At 41.8% G+C, this 20,333-nt stretch overlaps 2 protein-coding genes across 7 annotated transcripts in view; both read right to left on the reverse strand.

Moving 5' to 3' along the window:
* Positions 1 to 714: 714 nt before the first annotated feature.
* LOC106612787 (ribosomal protein S6 kinase-related protein) lies at positions 715 to 11,026 on the reverse strand. 2 transcript variants are annotated; one of them, XM_014214276.3, is made up of 12 exons: positions 10,740 to 11,026; positions 9,348 to 9,626; positions 8,983 to 9,066; positions 8,788 to 8,856; positions 8,406 to 8,475; positions 7,610 to 7,717; positions 7,460 to 7,500; positions 7,304 to 7,331; positions 6,681 to 6,770; positions 6,503 to 6,591; positions 6,242 to 6,352; positions 715 to 6,149 (listed from the first exon to the last, which is right to left on the reverse strand). In XM_014214276.3, the coding sequence occupies exons 1-12, from the start codon at positions 10,764 to 10,766 to the stop codon at positions 5,847 to 5,849; spliced, it is 1,299 nt and encodes a 432-aa protein (XP_014069751.1). In that variant the 5' UTR covers positions 10,767 to 11,026; the 3' UTR covers positions 715 to 5,846. The 2 variants fall into 2 exon arrangements, with proteins under 2 accessions (XP_014069751.1, XP_014069748.1); XM_014214273.3 differs by lacking the exon at positions 10,740 to 11,026 and adding an exon at positions 10,127 to 10,315.
* A 375-nt stretch (positions 11,027 to 11,401) lies between these two features.
* The window catches only part of bltp2 (bridge-like lipid transfer protein family member 2), a 36,630-nt gene continuing 27,698 nt past the window's right edge, over positions 11,402 to 20,333 (reverse strand). For all 5 annotated transcript variants that reach the window (XM_082956325.1, XM_082956326.1, XM_014214263.3 and 2 more), the window contains exons 34-39: positions 19,500 to 19,610; positions 17,031 to 17,166; positions 16,164 to 16,291; positions 15,778 to 15,879; positions 13,821 to 13,955; positions 11,402 to 13,382 (exon numbers count right to left, since the gene is read on the reverse strand). In XM_082956325.1, the coding sequence (XP_082812451.1) occupies positions 13,194 to 13,382; positions 13,821 to 13,955; positions 15,778 to 15,879; positions 16,164 to 16,291; positions 17,031 to 17,166; positions 19,500 to 19,610 (801 nt within the window). In that variant the 3' untranslated portion in view covers positions 11,402 to 13,193. The remainder of the gene's footprint in view (positions 13,383 to 13,820; positions 13,956 to 15,777; positions 15,880 to 16,163; positions 16,292 to 17,030; positions 17,167 to 19,499; positions 19,611 to 20,333) is intronic.

Genomic DNA, 20,333 nt, shown 5'->3' on the forward strand with positions numbered 1-20,333 from the left:
TGTATCCAGGTGTTGTGCAATATAAATACTGTACAGTGTGTTAACATAATATATAAAATATGCCATTTAGCAGATGCTTTTATCCTAAAGGACTTACAGTAGTGAATCATCCATACATTTTTATATGGGTGGCCTGGGCCCCAGCAGGAATCGAACCCATGACCGCGACATTGCAAGCTCCATGAACCACACAGATTTCAGAGGAAAAAAAACATTTGAAATACCCAATGAATGATACTCCGTCAGATTTATACTTTTCTGTTTGGTAACAATAAACTGAAAGCCTCCTCTTGTATTGTTCTGGCTCAAATGTGTGTGTTTATGTTCTCTGCTGTCATGACTGATGATGAGGTGTCTGAAGTGACTCAGGCTCTATATCTGGAACAGCTAACAACATCTAACCTAAAAAACCTGTGGAGCTTATCAACTCTTTTTTAACACTTCAAGTGGCTCCAAAGAAGAGGCTATGCTTAAACGTACATATTCCCGTTGATATTTATTCTAGTATATCTTAACAGGAGACAACTCCATCGTGCGTTTATAGGGGCTTTAGTGAAATCTAATGAGAAATGGGTATACAGCAGGACTTTGTGATCAGTCACACAACAGTCAATCAAATAATTGATGGCCTAAGCCATCAAACATAAAATTACACAGAATAAAACATTTTGTTAAAAAAATATATATGTGAAAGGATTTTCAGGAAAATAGAGATCTTCTTATATAAATTTAATGACAAAGGTAAAAGGTCAAACATGCAGGTGGTTGATCCACATTTTAAAATAGTGTGCTGTTACAGGTAGTGCCTTCAGAGGCTTTGAGTTTCAGTACTGTTAATCTCAATGGGAAATAGAATTGTTATAAACCCTTTTTGGTAAATGGTGATTTTCAGTGTATTAAAGCTCATCTATATTTATCACCCCATTAAATGGGTATGCAAAGAGGTATACAGATGAAGAGAGGGAGCCAAATAGGCCAAGTAAATAAAGAAAACATAGTCGTGGCCAAAATTTTGCTGAATGACACAAATATAAATTTTCACAAAGTGTATGATGGGAATTTGCATATACTCCAGAATGTTATGAAGAGTGATCAGATGAATTGCAAAGTCACTCTTGCCATGCAAATGAACTGAATCCCCCAAAAAGATTTCCATTGCATTTCTGCAGAAGGCTTCAGGGCGCCCAAGAAAATCCAGCAAGCGCCTTGACCGTCTCCTAAAGTTGAAGCCTGGTTTCATGCATGTCAACATCAGAAGCCTCCTCCCTAAGTTTGTTTTACTCACTGCTTTAGCATACTCCGCCAACCCTGATGTCCTTGCCGTGTCTGAATCCTGGCTTAGGAAGGCCACCAAAAATTCTGAGATTTCCATACCCAACTACAACTTTTTCCGTCAAGATAGAACTGCCAAAGGGGGAGGAGTTGCAATCTACTACAGAGATAGCCTGCAAAGTTCTGTCATACTTTCCAGGTTTATACCCAAACAGTTCGAACTTCTAATTTTAAAAATGAATCTCTCCAGAAATAAGTCTCTCACTGTTGCTGCCTGCTATCGACCCCCCTCCGCTCCCAGCCGTGCCCTGGACACCATTTGTGAATTGATCGCCCCCCATCTAGCTTCAGCGTTCGTTCTATTAGGTGACCTGAACTGGGATATGCTTAATACCCCGGCAGTCCTACAATCTAAGCTAGATGCCCTCAATCTCACACAAATCATCAAGGAACCCACCAGGTACAACCCTAAACATGGACACCCTCATAGACATTATCCTGACCAACTTGCCCTCCAAATACACCTCCGCTGTTTTCAATCAGGATCTCAGCGATCACTGCCTCATTGCCTGTATCCGCTATGGGTCTGCGGTCAAACGACCACCCCTCATCACTGTCAAACGCTACCTAAAACACTTCTGCGAGCAGGCCTTTGTAATCAACCTGGCCCGGGTATCCTGGAAGGATATTGACCTCATCCTGTCAGTCGAGGATGCCTGGTCATTCTTTAAAAGTAATTTCCTCACCATCTTAGATAAGCATGCCCCGTTCAAAAAAATGCAGAACTAAGAACAGATATAGCCGTTGGTTCACTCCAGACCTGACTGCCCTTGACCAGCACAAAACCATTCTGTGGCGGACTGCAATAGCATCGAAAAGTCCCCGCGATATGCAACTGTTCAGGGAAGTCAGGAACCAATACACACAGTCAGTCAGGAAAGCAAAGGCTAGCTTTTTCAAGCAGAAATTTGCATCCTGTAGCTCTAACTCCAAAAAGTTTTGGGACACTGTAAAGTCCATGGAGAACAAGAACACCTCCTCCCAGCTGCTCACTGCACTGAGGCTAGGTAACACGGTCACCACTGATAAATCCATGATAATCAAACATTTCAATAAGCATTTCTCAACGGCTGGCCATGCCTTCCTCCTGGCTACTCCAACCCCCGCCGTGCAGCTACTCGCCCAAGCCTCCCCGGCTTCTCCTTCACCCAAATCCAGATAGCAGATGTTCTGAAAGAGCTGCAAAACCTGGACCCGTACAAATCAGCTGGGCTAGACAATCTGGACCCTCTCTTTCTAAAACTATCCGCCGCCATTGTTGCAACTCCTATTACCAGCCTGTTCAACCTCTCTTTCGTATCGTCCGAGATCCCTAAAGATTGGAAAGCTGCCGGTCATCCCCCTCAAAGGGGGTGACACTCTAGACCCAAACTGCTACAGACCTATATCTATCCTACCCTGTCTTTCTAAGGTCTTCGAAAGCCAAGTTGACAAACAGATTACCGACCATTTCGAATCCCACCGTACCTTCTTACCCCATAATGACAAAGGAAAAACAGGTTTTTAGAAATGTTTGCAAATGTATATATAAAAAAAGTATTCAGACCTTTTGCTATGAGACTCGAAATTGAGCTCAGGTGCATCCTGTTTCCATTGATCATTCTTGAGATGTTTCTACAACTTGATTGGAGTCCACCTGTGGTAAATTCAATTGATTGGACATGATTTGGAAAAGCACACACCTGTCTATATATGGTCCCATAGTTGACAGTGCATGTCACAGCAAAAACCAAGCCATGAGGTCAAAGGAATTGTCCGTAGAGCTCTGAGACAGGATTGTGTCGAGGCACAGATCTGGGGTAGCGTGGCAAAACAAATATTCAGCATTGAAGGTCCCCAAGAACACTGTGGCCTCCATCATTCTTAAATGGAAGAAGTTTGGAACCACCAAGACTCTTCCTAGAGATGGCTGCCCGGCCAAACCGAGCAATTGCGGGAAAAGGGCCTTGGTCAGGGAGGTGATCAAGAACCTGAACACTCTGACAGAGCTCCAGAGTTCCTCTGTGGAGATGGGAGAACATTCCAGAAGGACAACCATCTCTGCAGCACTCCACCAATTAGGCCTTTATGGTAGAGTGGGCAGATGGAAGCCCCTCCTCTGTAAAAGTTTGCCAAAAGACACCTAAAGCACTCAAACCATGAGAAACAAGATTCTCTGGTCTGATGAAACCAAGATTGAACTTTTTGACCTGAATGCCAAGCGTCCCGTTTGGAGGAAACCTGGCACCATCCCTACAGTGAAGCATGGTGGTGGCAGCATCATACTGTGGGGATGTTTATCAGCGGCAGGGACTGGGAAACTAGTCAGGAGGGAAAGATGAACAGAGTGAAGTACAGAGATACACTTGATTAAAACAAGTTCCAGAGTGCTCAGGACATCAGACTGGGGCGAAAGTTCACATTTCAACAGGACAACGACCCTAAGCACACAGCCAAGACAATGCAAGAGCGGCGTCAGGACAAGTCTCTGAATGTCCATGAGTGGCCCAGCCAGAGCCCGAACCCGATCGAACATCTCTGGAGAGACCTGAAAATAGCTGTACAGCGACGCTCCGCATCCAACCTGACAACGCTTGAGAGAATCTGCAGAAAATAACGGGAGAAACTCCCTGAATACAGGTGCGCCAAGCTTGTAGTGTCATACCCAAGAAGACTTGAGGCTGTAATCGCTGCCAAAGGTGCTTCAACAAAGTACTGAGTAAAGGGTCAGAATATTTATGTAAATGTGATATTTCAGTTTTTATACATTTGCTAAATTTTCAAAACCTGTTTTTGCTTTGTCTATATGGGGTATTGTGTGTAGATTAAGAGGGGAAAAAACTATGTAATACATTTTAGAATAAGGCTGGAACGTAACAAAATGTGGAAAAAGTCAAGGAGTCTGAATACTTTCCAAATGCACTGTACAGTAGCTTTTTCACAAACAAGTATTACATGTGGTACAAAGTACAGTGACGGAAGAAAGTATTTGATCCCCTGCTGATTTTGTACGTTTGCCCACTGACAAAGAAATGATCAGTCTATAATTTTAATGGTAGGTTTATTTAAACAGTGAGAGACAGTATAACAGCAAAAAAATCCAGAAAAAACGCATGTCAAAAATGTTATAAAATGATTTGCATTTTAATGAGGGAAATAAGTATTTGACCCCCTCTCAATCAAAAAGATTTCTGGCTCCTAGGTGTCTTTTATACAGGTAACGAGCTGAGATTAGGAGCACACTCTTAAAGGGAGTGCTCCTAATCTCAGTTTGTTACCTGTATAAAAGACACCTGTCCACAGAAGCAATCAATCAATCAAGATTCCAAACTCTCCACCATGGCCAAGACCAAAGAGCTCTTCAAGGATGTCAGGGACAAGATTGTAGACCTACACAAGGCTGGAATGGGCTACAAGACCATCGCCAAGTAGCTTGGTGAGAAGGTGACAACAGTTGGTGTGATTATTCGCAAATGGAAGAAGCACAAAAGAACTGTCAATCTCCCTCGGCCTGGGGCTCCATGCAAGAGCTCACCTCGTGGAGTTGCAATGATCATGAGAACGGTGAGGAATCAGCCCAGAACTACACGGGAGGATCTTGTCAATGATCTCAAGGCAGCTGGGACCATAGTCACCAAGAAAACAATTGGTAACACACTACGCCCGGAAGGACTGAAATCCTGCAGCGCCCGCAAGGTCCCCCTGCTCAAGAAAGCACATATACATGCCCGTCTGAAGTTTGCCAATGAACATCTGAATGATTCAGAGGACAACTGGGTGAAAGTGTTGTGGTCAGATGAGACCAAAATGGAGCTCATTGGCATCAACTCAACTCGCCGTGTTTGGGGAGGAGGAGGAATGCTGCCTATGACCCCACGAACACCATCCCCACCTTCAAACATGGAGGTGGAAACATTATGCTTTGGGGGTGTTTTTCTGCTAAGGGGACAGAACAACTTCACCGCATCAAAGGGACGACGGACGTGGCCATGTACCGTTAAATCTTGGGTGAGAACCTCCTTCCCTCAGCCAGGGAGTGGCCTAGCCAGTCTCCAGAAATTAATCCCATAGAAAAACTGTGGAGAGAGCTGAAGGATTGAGTTGTCAAACGTCAGCCTCGAAACCTTAATGACTTGGAGAAGATCTGCAAAGAGGAGTGGGACAAAATCCCTCCTGAGATGTGTGCAAACCTGGTGGCCAACTACAAGAAACGTCTGACCTCTGATTGCCAACAAGGGTTTTGCCACCAAGTACTAAGTCATGTTTTGCAGAGGGATCAAATACTTATTTCCCTCATTAAAATGCAAATCATTTTATAACATTTTTGAAATGTGTTTTTCTGGATTTTTTTTGTTGTTATTCTGTCTCTCACTGTTCAAATAAACCTACCATTAAAATTATAGACTGATCATTTCTTTGTCAGTGGGCAAACGTACAAATCAGCAGGGGATCAAATACTTTTTCCCCTCACTGTATATATCAAATGTTTCCATTAATTTGCAGGCAGTATTGAGGCAAAGTAGAACAGGCACATCTCATTCACTACAACCCTGAGCTGTAGCCAGAGCCTGGCTCAGGTCAATGTTGGCCAAGGTAGGTGACAGGTCAGTGGGGCTGGTAGGGGAGTGGAGGATGTCACAGTCAAAGTTCTGGAAGTAGTCCATAGACAGGCCCCGCATGGCTTTGACTGGACGATCAGGATGGTTCTTCAGTTCAAGAATTAATTCAACAGGTCTCTTCTGTAGTAGCTGAGAGTCAAAGGAAGTGCCATCGAAAAACATCTGCCTTTTGAAGCGCTCCAGGCTATGCAGGCGATTGGCTGGGTTCTTGCATAGGAGCTGGAGTCACAAACAGGATGGAGAAAAACAGAAGAGCATTGAGAATTTGTTGTTGATATTCTGAGACAATCCTACTACAGATGACTTCTGACCTCCGTGAGCAGAAGGGCTAGTGCAGGCCTGAAGGTCTTGGGTATGGAGTATGGGCAGTCTCTGACCTTTCTCAGCATGTTGCAGTGGTCTGGCTCTGGAGGCACAGGGAACTATGGAGATGACAGAATTATCACCAACAACATCTCTAGACTAGCATTTAGATTTGCATGACAGGACAGACTAAAAGAAGAAGAAATACAACCTTTCTAACAACTATTACATATTCATTTAATTAAGATGAACTGTGGTGATGACCGCACCTTTCCAGTCACCATTGAGAACAACAGAACGCCGAGAGACCACCAATCAGCAGCATGGCTGTAGGGACCCCCACTCAGGACTTCAGGAGCTGTTTAGACAGAGGACCATCCCAGTGAGATTATAATAGGTGCTTCATGTGTAGTGACCATTAACTTTGCCTGATCCCAAGAATCTCACCCATGTATTGGATTGTCCCACAAATTGTAAATGCTCTTGCGCCCTGCTCAAGACGACGAGAAAGTCCAAAGTCAGCTAAACGCAGATGACCTGCATCAAACAGATACAGCCGTATTTTACATACAGTACTTTACAAATCCAATTCCGGTTATTCTACCTGACTAATATGAAGCTTAAACTACTTTCACTATAAAAATGATATCTTTGAGAATATTCCCAACAACAACAATACTGAAGTGTCCACTGTATTATAAGGCCCTCTAGTGTTGTCTAATATGCAGTAGCAAGTAAACTAAACCATACGTCAAATGTATGCATGTGTAAAGAACGTCACGCTGCTTGCTTAGCGAGTACAACTTCCTCCCGATTCGGCCGATACCCGGTGCGAACTCGGGATCTCTGCCTCAATAAATACACGTGACCGTCCTCCCTCAAGCGTCTTAGCCGATCGCGCCACCTCAAAAGCTAGCTAATGAGACGACGCAAGCAGGACACTTAAGGCTGAGGAGTACGTTTCACATATCCCCATGTGCTACGCATGCATGACTGTACTGTAAACTGCTTTGGATAAAAGTGTCTACTAAATGGCATATATATGAATATATTATTTAAGCCAGCATTACCTTGGTCAGACAGAAGGACATTCTCCATCTAAAAAATCCAGAATAATCAGATGATATTAACTTTCCAGTGAAGTTATAAATATGAGTCATTTAGTAGCAAAAATACGTTAGTTATGTACAGAGAATAATGTTCATGATGAAAACAAACGTTCATACCTTCACATCCCTATGCATGATCCCAAAGTCGTGAAGGAAACCTACCGATCAGACTCACCCATTATAATAAGTAAAGGTGAAACTTAAACAATGATCTCATACACATTTTTGGAGAACTATATTGTGTATATACACTTGAGGGACACTCACCCAAAGCACAGCCTAGCTCTGCAGCGAACACCCGAGCCTCATCATCCCCAAACTGGCCCTTCAGTATCCAGTAGGTGTACAGGTCTCCAGTACTGCAGTACTCACACACTGTGGGAAGACAGACACAGTCACACACAATGATCCATCTTAGTACATAAAAAGGCTATGTACAGTACACTGATCCAGGGCTGGGAGTAGATGACCCCTGCTGAAACACAAGCACTTGAAAAGGAAGGAGCAGTGGAGGAGAGAAGCAATAGGAGAAAACAATTAATTTGTCAGAAGTCACACAGTTGCAAGTGTTTTTAAGGCTGGGGGAAGCGTAGGAGGGGAAAGGGCTGATGTTGGGGAAGGAGCTAAGTGTCAGTGAGAGACACAAATGAACTCAAACATGCCTTTATCCACTAATAAGGGTGTTATTAAAAAATCTAAAGGAAGTGAAATTCGGTTCAGAGGCCACAGGACTGTGTGATACACACTGAAATCTCAGTAGATGGCAGTATAATTCTTCAGACGAGTCATGGGGCTCAGACTGAGGAGACAACAGTAAATAGCAGAAAGGCCAGATAATGCCATAGTTGACACTCCTGCTAGGGAGAGCGAGACAACCCATTGGGCACACACTGGTTGAATCAACGTTGTTTCCACGTAATTTCAATGGAATGAGGTTGAACCAACGTGGAATAGACGTTGAACTGACGTCTGTGCCCAGTGGGAAGTTCCTATGTGAGACACAGGGAGGGTAAAGAGAGGAGCGGATAAATAAGGATCTAGCTATATCACTTTAGTCACTCACTAATGAAGAGGTGGCGCTGGGTCTGCCAGCAGTCCTGCAGATTGTGGAGGAATGGGTGGCTGAGCTGCCGCTGCAACGCAACAGGCAACACACACCGCAATAGTGTGGATGTCAGCAAAGACACTCAGTATAACTAAATGTGATTTAGGAGGGATCTGAATGTAACCAGGTATCTTCAACGATGGCAAATGGTTTTATTTTATTTTTGTTTAGCAAAAGCTCCATGGGACCATGTTTGTTGTTGCATAGAAGCTCATCGGGATAATTGTCATAGTCATTGTTAGAGCTCAGTGAGTCATTGTTTCCAGCATGTTATCCCTAAACTAAGCCAGGAGCTAAGCTAGGATAGCAGCCTTACAGGTCATCCTGGAGTGTGACCTACCTGAATGATGACCTCCTCCTTTGACTGTTCCAGGACCCCATGCTTCAGTATCTCAGACTTGGGTAAAACCTGTAGAGCAACACAATAAATACAATAAAATGAAGGGTAGGAATAGAATACACTAGATGTGTGTAGATGTCACATGAAATATAGTGCTGGTTAAATGTGATGTGGCAGGAGGCTGAGGAGATTCACCTTAACTGCATAAATCTTCTCCTTCGACCTGTCCTTTACTTTCAAGATAGGACCAAAGGAGCCTTTGGCTATGAAGCCCAGGATCTAAATGTCATGGAGAGAGAGTGAGATTCAAATGTTGCAATATTATTAAACAGTATCATTCAAGGTAGCTTTCACACCAGATAGACCATCATATCATTTATTCCCCCATATAGAATAACTTAGTCAGCATCCAGTCAAGAAGTAATAAGTTACTGATTTATCGGTTGTTTGCTTATCAATGAATGATTTCATTACATCTGCTGAAGAGATAACTTTTTCATCAAAGATTGAAATCATGTGTGGTCCAGGTGTTCAATCCAAATGAAGTTAAGGAGGACTACCTGGAAATCGTCTTCCCCAGGAAATGTACGGTGTGGGAACTCGGGCAGAAAGACAGAGATGAAGCCAGGGAGAGTTGACTCCACGCCAGGCTTCTGAGGGCTGTGTCCTGGGGGGAGGAGGTCCTCAGGGATTGGGGCTCTGCTGCCGAGCACCATGCCCTGTGTGGCCAGAACAGGTGGGCCAAGGTGGCGAAGTCCATCAGTAAAGGATATTCCAATATTGGAGAGAAGGCCATGCCAGCCTTGATTGCGTCGTCTCTCCTGGCTTGGCACCTGTTTCTACATTGAGGACAGCGGCTTTCTAATAAGTGATGGTTCTAATTACAAGGTGTGCTGTGAGTAGCAAGTAACTATAGCCAAATGTCAAACATCTGTTGATGTTACTTACTGGCATATGCCACACTAGAGTCATGCAGGACTAAATCAGCATTGGATAGAGATTTCACATGAACATGTGCCAACATAAACAAACGATTGTTGAAGACATTCATTAAAAACCTCTTAAAGATCAGCCCCTTTTTTTTGGGGCCTAAAATAACATACCCAAATCTAACAGCCAGTAAGAATTGGGTATCAAAATGTATCAAGACTGCCCAAATGTGCCTAATTGGTTTATTAATACATTTTCAAGTTCATAATTGTGCACTCTCAAACAATTGCATGGTATTTTTTCGATGTAATAGCTACTGTAAATTGGACAGTGCAGCTAGATTAACAAGAATTTAAGCTTTCTGCCCATATCAGATGTCTATGTCCTGGGAAACGTTCATGTTACTTACAACCTCATGCCACATTAGCTTAACCGTCCTGTGGGGACACACAGATCCTGTATTTCTCATTAATTCTATTTTCATGTAGATTATCTCAAAGTCCAGTCTGTTTTTAATTACTTTTAGTCCATTCTACTCCAGACACGAGAATTTCCCAGCAGCCACAGCGAGCCACTCCCCCGTCCCTTTTAATAGAACTCCCCAAGGACCCGTAGGCGCTTTGCATTAAAAACAGTTCAGTGCACTCATATCATATTGGCCAGCTCCACGTGCCCCTGAAATGTATTTGTAAAATATTTACTTAAAATTGTATTTATAAACAGTTCAGTTTACATATACATTTCATTAATCTGTTTACTATTCCGATGCATATTCATAAGCAACTGTTCAAAGTAAGGTGCTCATCACCGGTTTATATTCGCTGAACTCACGTGTTTCTAAACGCCACTATAGTTGCGAGCTAGCGGCTAGCCTACTATATAAAGATATAAATGCATCACGTATGTGGAACAGACCATAGATTTGTAGGCTTAAGCAGTATACTGCGCAAGCGGTCTAAATAAACGTGATCAAACCTGATAACTTCATAGATCGGTGTAGACTACGTCTGAAGACCTCTTACCTTGTGTTTACTTGAGTTGCTGCCCATCACATTGCTTGGTAAACCTCGATCAACCCCACATCATTATTTTCCAATTGGTTAGTTTTAACATTGTCTTACAATCAGTGGCGGTTCTAGACCATTTCAACTGGGGGGCCAAGCTGGGGCCAGTTGTACTGTTAGAGGGGCCAGTTACATTAGACGTTATTGTTGTCATATCGTTTTGCATGTGTTACGATACTGTTGTGTTCCGCCTAAAGCCGTCCCTCTAGTAAATGTGTGGGTTAAATTAGTGTTCCGCGTTGCCACAATCTAATAACGGATGTAAAAAAAGAACGATAGCAAAAATGTGTTATGTAAAAATGATTTCATACTCCCCCAGAACCGCTAGTGCTTACAATGCCTTGTAAAGCATCGAGCGCACATTCCTGACCCGCCATGACTGAACAGCGCGCAGGGTGGGTCTGATCATTATCGAGAGACGAACTGATAACATCACATTCGATGGTATTCTACAGAAGGCGAAATTCCGCTCCAGTTAACGCTGTCAGATGAAATGATAAATCAGCCACTCATAACATTTCTGTTACGCAATCATACATCTATTTATAATTAGGAGATACATTCTAAATTGACAGTGTAGTGACCTCCTGAGAACATACATGATACATTCAGCTATAAGAGACATTAAAACAACTATTTTATTGACAAACATTTAGTTACATATATGGTGCTCATTTCATTGAGCTATAATCAATTTTTCTTGAAATATTTTGACAGAAATATTTGACATCTTGCACTTGAAGGAAGCTGTAACTGAATAACAAGCTCAGTAGGTGTAGGTACAGTTGTGATTGAAAAGAAATAACCATGGTTACAAAAATATCTGAAAATACTTTGCTTAAAAAGTGCTGTAGTGTTAAAATTTCAAAACATTATCAAGACAAGCTGCAACAAAATTATTTTTGCTGAGACTATCAAAGCTGTCAGAATAACTGCCATAAAATAGAAAACAAGAACATATTTTTGCTGCTCGGTTGTGATATATCGCACAGATATGTTTAGGAACTGCAGTATAAAACTTAAGTCTGCTGTGGCATATATGTTGTTGGAGAAGTCTCATGCAGGGTACCAAATTATACATTTGTGTTCTTTTACAGGGATGCACTTTCCAATCAGTGTGACAGTATCATACAGACTTGAGTAAAATCCCAACACTATAATAAAAGCATAAGGCTAGAATATATCATTACAGTACTAGTGAATCAGGTATTTCTAACTGTTGCAACAGACAGCATTTCTATGGTTGTCAAGGTGCTTTCATTTGAGATCAAAATGTTTTACAATCTACCCGATTTACATTTGCTTGAGGATACAGTATTCCTGAACCAGCAGGAAACGATGCTCTCAAATCACATTAGCTGCATCTTAAATGGCATCCTATCCACTATATAGTGCAGTACTTCAGCATCCTATCCTCTAAAGTAGTTAACTATATAGGGAAGAGGGTGCCATTTGAGAGTCAGTCAACATATAAACTATGAAATGTTCTAAATGATTTACAGGGGAAATGAGCAGACAGTGAAACTAAAAAAACACCCATCACCCCAGTCATGCTATTAATGCAACAAGTATAGGCAGCTCATTGTGAAAGTTCAGGACCATGCGTGATGCATTGAATGAAAATGAAATGTTTACTACATGGCACAAAAAACAACAAAACAAAGATACATTTGGTCAATAAGACCCTGGTATGTTTTTAGCAGAGAAGTGGGCCCCGTATCCATAACACCTCTTAGAAAAAGAGTGCTGATCTAGGATCAGTTGTGACTTCTAGATCATAACAAATACAATTATATGGACAGGAGGGGATATGATCCTAGATCAGCACCCCTACTCAGACACATTGAATATGGGCCCTGGTCATACATGAAAATACATGCTTCATTGGACAGCAGTTGAGAGAGAATTCTTACATACTTTCTATTTAGTTTTATATGTTCAAATATCGCCTGGAGTAGTTAAATTAAAATAATAATTTCAGCCATCGTGGGCCATATTTCATTGGCTGGCGTGCCGGACTTGGCTCGCAAGACGTAGTTTGTCCCCCTCCAGGTAAGAAAGAACAGGGTGTGTTTTATTCTCAGTCTGTTCCCCATAATGACCTGCTACCTCTGTCTTCACACCAGAGCATACAGTATTTGACCAGGTCAAGTGTCATCAGATAATACGCCAGTAAAGACATTGACCTCTCCATGATTCCCTGGGCTGGGTGTGTGCTACTGTAGCTGCCATAGATTGCATCCCAAATGGCACCCTATTCTCTATACAGTACACTACTTCTGACCAGGAACCATAGGGCCCTGTTCGAAAGTAGTTCACTATGTGGGGTATAGGGTGCCATTTGGGACACTTCCATAGACTAGAGCGCAGTGGTCCAGTACAGTACCGGTTCAGTGTATGTAGGCCTATGGGTCACTTGCGTCGGCTGAAGATGCTCTTCTTGCTGGAGCTCTTGTCTGAGCTGCTGAGACCGATGAGGAGTCGGGCCTTCTCATCCTCCTCCTGCTGCTGCTGCATGCTACTGTCTGACTTCCCCTCAAATGCCTTGCTCCGAGAGTCAGAGCCCGACGCCGGCTTCAGACGCAGCTTCTCCTTTATCATCTACACAGAGAGGGAGGGGAGGACAAAATATGAAATAACATATGGTTCAAGAAGTCCTTTATCGTCTATGGATGTGAAAAGGAACAAATTAGAAATATAGGACATATGACTGAATTAACCTATACATAGTTCTATATTGTGACAGCTTTAGGCAGGGATTGGCATTTTGGCAGCTTGGAACGTCATGATGGTAGAAGTGCCATTTTGCCATCAAACTGCTACTGTAGGACATGACCGTGTTGGTAATGAGAGAGGCCAGGGTTCTGTGCAGTACGGAGTAGGATGAAGTTGCCACTATATGCTGACTCTGGGTTAGTTTGTCATTTCCCCAACTAATGATCAAGGGGAAGGGGAGGCTGATCCTAGATCTGTATCTAGGCGAACTTCACCCCACAATGGTTGGGTTAGTAATAAGCGGGACAGGGTTCAGTGCAGTACCTGTGCTACCAGTGCTTTCCTGCTGTCCCTCTTAACAGCCATGGCAAAGTCCAGCCAGGTCCACGTGTTGTTGTGGTACTCCAGACAAGGTAGAACCAGGTTCAGATCCTTCCAGTCAACACTGCTTTTCTCTCCCTATGTGGACACACAAGCACAAAATCCATAATGTAACTGCATTGTATGGGAGCTAAAAAGTACAGCAGTTGTTCATATACTTCTACAATAATCATACCTTCTTTACATGTCTGTGTTCATTTATCTCCCGTTTAATGATATTACATATTCATACACCAATATTACATTTTCAATATTAAACATTTAGATTTATTAAACATTTACTCAAATCAGATATGGGATTATGTAATCTGGAAGGCAAGACAATGCAGTCATTGGAAAATAACGATTATTTTGCAAATCCCTGAAGACATGAAATTGAAAAATCGTCGGATTAAAAACGACGTCCAAGTCACAAACAAGCCAACAGTGTGAGAAGGTTTACATATACAAACAGATAAAACACATGACAACACACCAGACGTTGAGCTATTTTTTCCAGTCTGAGAACAAAACATGTGACCTGGTATGGGGTCAACACAGAATCATGATGACATCTCTCTTCATCTAATAATGGCTGAGTGAGCGTAAACATCTCTCTTCATCTAATAATGGCTGAGTGAGCGTAAACATCTCTCTTCATCTAATAATGGCTGAGTGAGCGTAAACATCTCTCTTCATCTAATAATGGCTGAGTGAGCGTAAACATCTCTCTTCATCTAATAATGGCTGAGTGAGCGTAAACATCTCTCTTCATCTAATAATGGCTGAGTGAGATTAAACATCTCTCTTCATCTAATAATGGCTGAGTGAGATTAAACGATCTCTCTTCATCTAATAATGGCTGAGTGAGCGTAAACGTCTCTCTTCATCTAATAATGGCTGAGTGAGCGTAAACATCTCTCTTCATCTAATAATGGCTGAGTGAGCGTAAACGTCTCTCTTCATCTAATAATGGCTGAGTAAGCGTAAACATCTCTCTTCATCTAATAATGGCTGAGTGAGCGTAAACATCTCTCTTCATCTAATAATGGCTGAGTGAGCGTAAACATCTCTCTTCATCTAATAATGGCTGAGTGAGATTAAACATCTCTCTTCATCTAATAATGGCTGAGTGAGATTAAACATCTCTCTTCATCTAATAATGGCTGAGTGAGATTAAACGTCTCTCTTCATCTAATAATGGCTGAGTGAGCGTAAACGTCTCTCTTCATCTAATAATGGCTGAGTGAGCGTAAACATCTCTCTTCATCTAATAATGGCTGAGTGAGCGTAAACGTCTCTCTTCATCTAATAATGGCTGAGTGAGCGTAAACATCTCTCTTCATCTAATAATGGCTGAGTGAGCGTAAACATCTCTCTTCATCTAATAATGGCTGAGTGAGCGTAAACATCTCTCTTCATCTAATAATGGCTGAGTGAGCGTAAACATCTCTCTTCATCTAATAATGGCTGAGTGAGATTAAACATCTCTCTTCATCTAATAATGGCTGAGTGAGATTAAACATCTCTCTTCATCTAATAATGGCTGAGTGAGCGTAAACATCTCTCTTCATCTAATAATGGCTGAGTGAGATTAAACATCTCTCTTCATCTAATAATGGCTGAGTGAGATTAAACATCTCTCTTCATCTAATAATGGCTGAGTGAGATTAAACATCTCTCTTCGAGGGGAATGTTTATTTATGAACTCACTGACATGTATATAGAATCAATAACTGGCTTGAATCAAAGCATTGAGTACCGTTCTTTAGCTAGTTGCAAAATCCACAAAACCTCTGGTACATTTCCAGAATTCCAGAAATCCCAGTTGGAAGAAATCCGGGAATTATCCAACCGGGAAAATTTCTGGAAAATGTGCGGAATTTTGGTACCCTTAACTTCAGAACATGGTGACACCTACCTTATAGCTGACACACAGGGGAACCTGGGGGATCTTGATGTAGATGAAGGAGTTATTCATGGCTGCTCTCTCCTTCATCTTGTCGATGTCATCTACAGGATGCTAGGTAGGGAAATAAGACATACTTCGGTTTCAATACAGTATGGAAGAAGGCTGCGTCTGAAATGGCACCCTAAATACTCATCATAGTTCACTACTTTTAAACAAGGCCCATAGAGTGCTGGTCAAAAAAAGTATATAACGAGAAAGTTGGGAAGTGCTTGTGAAAACAACGAGCCAATTACCCCAGCAGATGTAGCTGGGTGGCAGCGTAGTACGGTTGTATGAACATTGGGGATACATCAACACAAAGATAGATATTTTCTAATTAAAAAAACAACAAATACCTCAACAGCCTTTCGGAAGGACCTCCTGACCCCAGAGGTTCGGTTCAAGCCCTGGGTGACCCCTTTGCTGGGGCCCATGACCCCCATGGTGTCCTCCGAGAGCTGCCGAGGCTTGATGACAGGCATGCCTGAGATCCAATTTACATTAGTCATTTAGCGGACACTCTTATCCAGAGCGATTTACAAGTCAGTGCATTCAACTAAGTGTAATAGGAAAAACAACCACATAACATAGTAATTGTAGTGCTACACCCTTCTTTGAAATAGCCGCAATCAGTAGAACCAGTGCCAGGAAGAAAAACAAGTGTGGATGTGAGTGCAAGAAAGACAGCAGCAGCACCACGGCCTCTGAATGACTCCACCACCCCTCAGAGTCCACACCCTATACTCCTGTAACTCTCCAAAATGTCCAATAAGGCACCCTATTCCCTTTATAGTGCACTACTTTTGACCAGGGTCATAGTGCACTATGTAGGGAATAGGTTGCCATGTGGGATGCACCGTCTCACACAGCCCTCAAGGTCACAGTAGACCCAGGCTATTAATAGCCACCAAGGGTGACACAGCAACTACCAATCCAATACCATGTGTGGCATTGAAGAGCTGGCAACAATAAAGGAAACTAATATTGATTGGTTGGGTGGAGAGCGGTGTGGATTTCAGGCTGGTCAACATGTAGAGGATGGAGGGAGACTTGAGGGTAAGTGAACGTATATAGTACAGCATAACGGCTGCACGTCAATAACTGGTAAGTAAGTAAGCCTTGTCCGAGTCAGAATGGTCCATAGGGCAGGCACCCATCTTCTGTTTCTGTAGCTTGATGTACTCCCCCCGGACAGGATGCTAGCAGGTAGAGGCAATACACACCAGTAGTGACCATTCGGGACTTGTCCTCCTCATCAGCAACTTCCTCCTCCTCCACGTTCCTTCCTGGGAAGAAGAATCCCATCATCCTTTTGAAGAACTGGTACATGAGCTGGATGGTGAGAGGAACCACGTTCACCTGGCGACACAAACATTACAACAGAGAAACAACATCTACCTGTATGCTCCCAATGCTTTCATAATTAAAAAGGTTATGATCACACACGTTAACACATCTCTAATGTTATGATCACACACACACGTTAACACATCTCTAATGTTATGATCACACACGTTAACACATCTCTAATGTTATGATCACACACGTTACACATCTCTAATGTTATGATCACACACACACGTTAACACATCTCTAATGTTATGATCCCACACACGTTAACACATCTCTAATGTTATGATCACACACGTTAACACATCTCTAATGTTATGATCACACACACACGTTAACACATCTCTAATGTTATGATCACACACGTTAACACATCTCTAATGTTATGATCACACACGTTAACACATCTCTAATGTTATGATCACACACGTTAACACATCTCTAATGTTATGATCACACACACACGTTAACACATCTCTAATGTTATGATCACACACGTTAACACATCTCTAATGTTATGATCACACACGTTAACACATCTCTAATGTTATGATCACACACGTTAACACATCTCTAATGTTATGATCACACACACACGTTAACACATCTCTAATGTTATGATCCCACACACGTTAACACATCTCTAATGTTATGATCACACACACACGTTAACACATCTCTAATGTTATGATCACACACACACGTTAACACATCTCTAATGTTATGATCACACACCACACGTTAACACATCTCTAATGTTATGATCACACACACACGTTAACACATCTCTAATGTTATGATCACACACACACGTTAACACATCTCTAATGTTATGATCACACACACACGTTAACACATCTCTAATGTTATGATCACACACACACGTTAACACATCTCTAATGTTATGATCACACACGTTAACACATCTCTAATGTTATGATCACACACGTTAACATCTCTAATGTTATGATCACACACGTTAACACATCTCTAATGTTATGATCACACACACACGTTAACACATCTCTAATGTTATGATCACACACACACGTTAACACATCTCTAATGTTATGATCACACACACACGTTAACACATCTCTAATGTTATGATCACACACACACGTTAACACATCTCTAATGTTATGATCACACACGTTAACATCTCTAATGTTATGATCACACACGTTAACACATCTCTAATGTTATGATCACACACGTTAACATCTCTAATGTTATGATCACACACGTTAACATCTCTAATGTTATGATCACACACGTTAACACATCTCTAATGTTATGATCACACACGTTAACACATCTCTAATGTTATGATCACACACGTTAACACATCTCTAATGTTATGATCACACACGTTAACATCTCTAATGTTATGATCACACACACGTTAACATCTCTAATGTTATGATCACACACAATAACACATCTCTAATGTTATGATCCACACACGTTAACACATCTCTAATGTTATGATCACACACGTTAACACATCTCTAATGTTATGATCACACACGTTAACACATCTCTAATGTTATGATCACACACGTTAACATCTCTAATGTTATGATCACACACACGTTAACATCTCTAATGTTATGATCACACACAATAACACATCTCTAATGTTATGATCACACACACACGTTAACACATCTCTAATGTTATGATCACACACACACGTTACACATCTCTAATGTTATGATCACACACACACGTTAACACATCTCTAATGTTATGATCACACACGTTAACACATCTCTAATGTTATGATCACACACGTTAACACATCTCTAATGTTATGATCACACACGTTAACACATCTCTAATGTTATGATCACACACGTTAACACATCTCTAATGTTATGATCACACACGTTAACACATCTCTAATGTTATGATCACACACGTTAACATCTCTAATGTTATGATCACACACGTTAACACATCTCTAATGTTATGATCACACACGTTAACACATCTCTAATGTTATGATCACACACGTTAACACATCTCTAATGTTATGATCACACACGTTAACATCTCTAATGTTATGATCACACACATGTTAACATCTCTAATGTTATGATCACACACAATACACATCTCTAATGTTATGATCACACACGTTAACACATCTCTAATGTTATGATCACACACGTTAACACATCTCTAATGTTATGATCACACACGTTAACATCTCTAATGTTATGATCACACACGTTAACACATCTCTAATGTTATGATCACACACGTTAACATCTCTAATGTTATGATCACACACGTTAACACATCTCTAATGTTATGATCACATGCTTCCTCCTCACCTCAAAGTGCTCCTTGACTGAGATGCCTCCCACTGGGGGGCGGACCTTACTGAAGATGCGCAGGGCAAACTGACGGCCAGACTGACACGGGCTCTGAGGACGCAACACCACCTAGGAGACAGGTTTCATGAAGTTAAAACTCACAACACAGAGGCTGCATCCCAAATGGCCCCAAAAGTAGTGCACTATATAGGGAATACGGTGTCATTCAGGACGCAGCCAAAATAACCACTGGAATAATGCCATGCTCCTAACTGCTGATTCCCCAAAATATATTTAATGTCATTTAGGAAACCAATTGAATTCAGAATACAGCATATTCTGTAAAGACAAGAAAATGTATCTGAAATGTGTCCATACAGCATGAATGGTGAGCAGGAGGATAAATGAATAAATTCACAGCTATACGGATATTTCCTCCCATATGAACAGGAAAACATTTGGAAAACAAACCTGACATACACAGTGACGTAAGACATGGTACCGTAAAACATTCAGATGATGGTGCAAATGCAGTGAGGAGCACGCAATAAGAGGAAGGACTGGAGGTGGGCATTGGAATGACCCAGTCCCATGGTGGACATGCAATGTTGAATAACAAAGGATACGTCCCAAATGGCACGCTATACCATGAATAATGCAATACTATTAACCAAGGCCTCTGGTCAAAAGTAGTGGACTATGTTGGGAATAGGGTGCCATTTGGGACACATACATTATATTCTGAGAGATTTCCGTGATGCTGACTGGATGATGAGCATGATGGTGTCAACAACCGTGACATGAACACCCAGTTACTGTACCAGCACCATACATACCCTCACATGCTGCACA

This window comes from Salmo salar, chromosome 09 (assembly GCF_965601325.2).
Source record: "Salmo salar chromosome 09, fSalSal1, whole genome shotgun sequence".
NCBI classification, from domain to species: domain Eukaryota; kingdom Metazoa; phylum Chordata; class Actinopteri; order Salmoniformes; family Salmonidae; genus Salmo; species Salmo salar.

Coding starts and splice junctions, on each gene's coding strand:
- LOC106612787 (XM_014214273.3), bottom strand. CDS start 10,201: ATGAAAATAGAATTAATGAGAAATACAGGATCTGTGTGTCCCCACAGG. Junction 9,627..10,126: donor AGCTAATGTGGCATGAGGTT/GTAAGTAACATG, acceptor TCCTCAATGTAG/AAACAGGTGCCAAGCCAGGA. Junction 7,501..7,609: donor AGAGCTAGGCTGTGCTTTGG/GTGAGTGTCCCT, acceptor TCTGATCGGTAG/GTTTCCTTCACGACTTTGGG.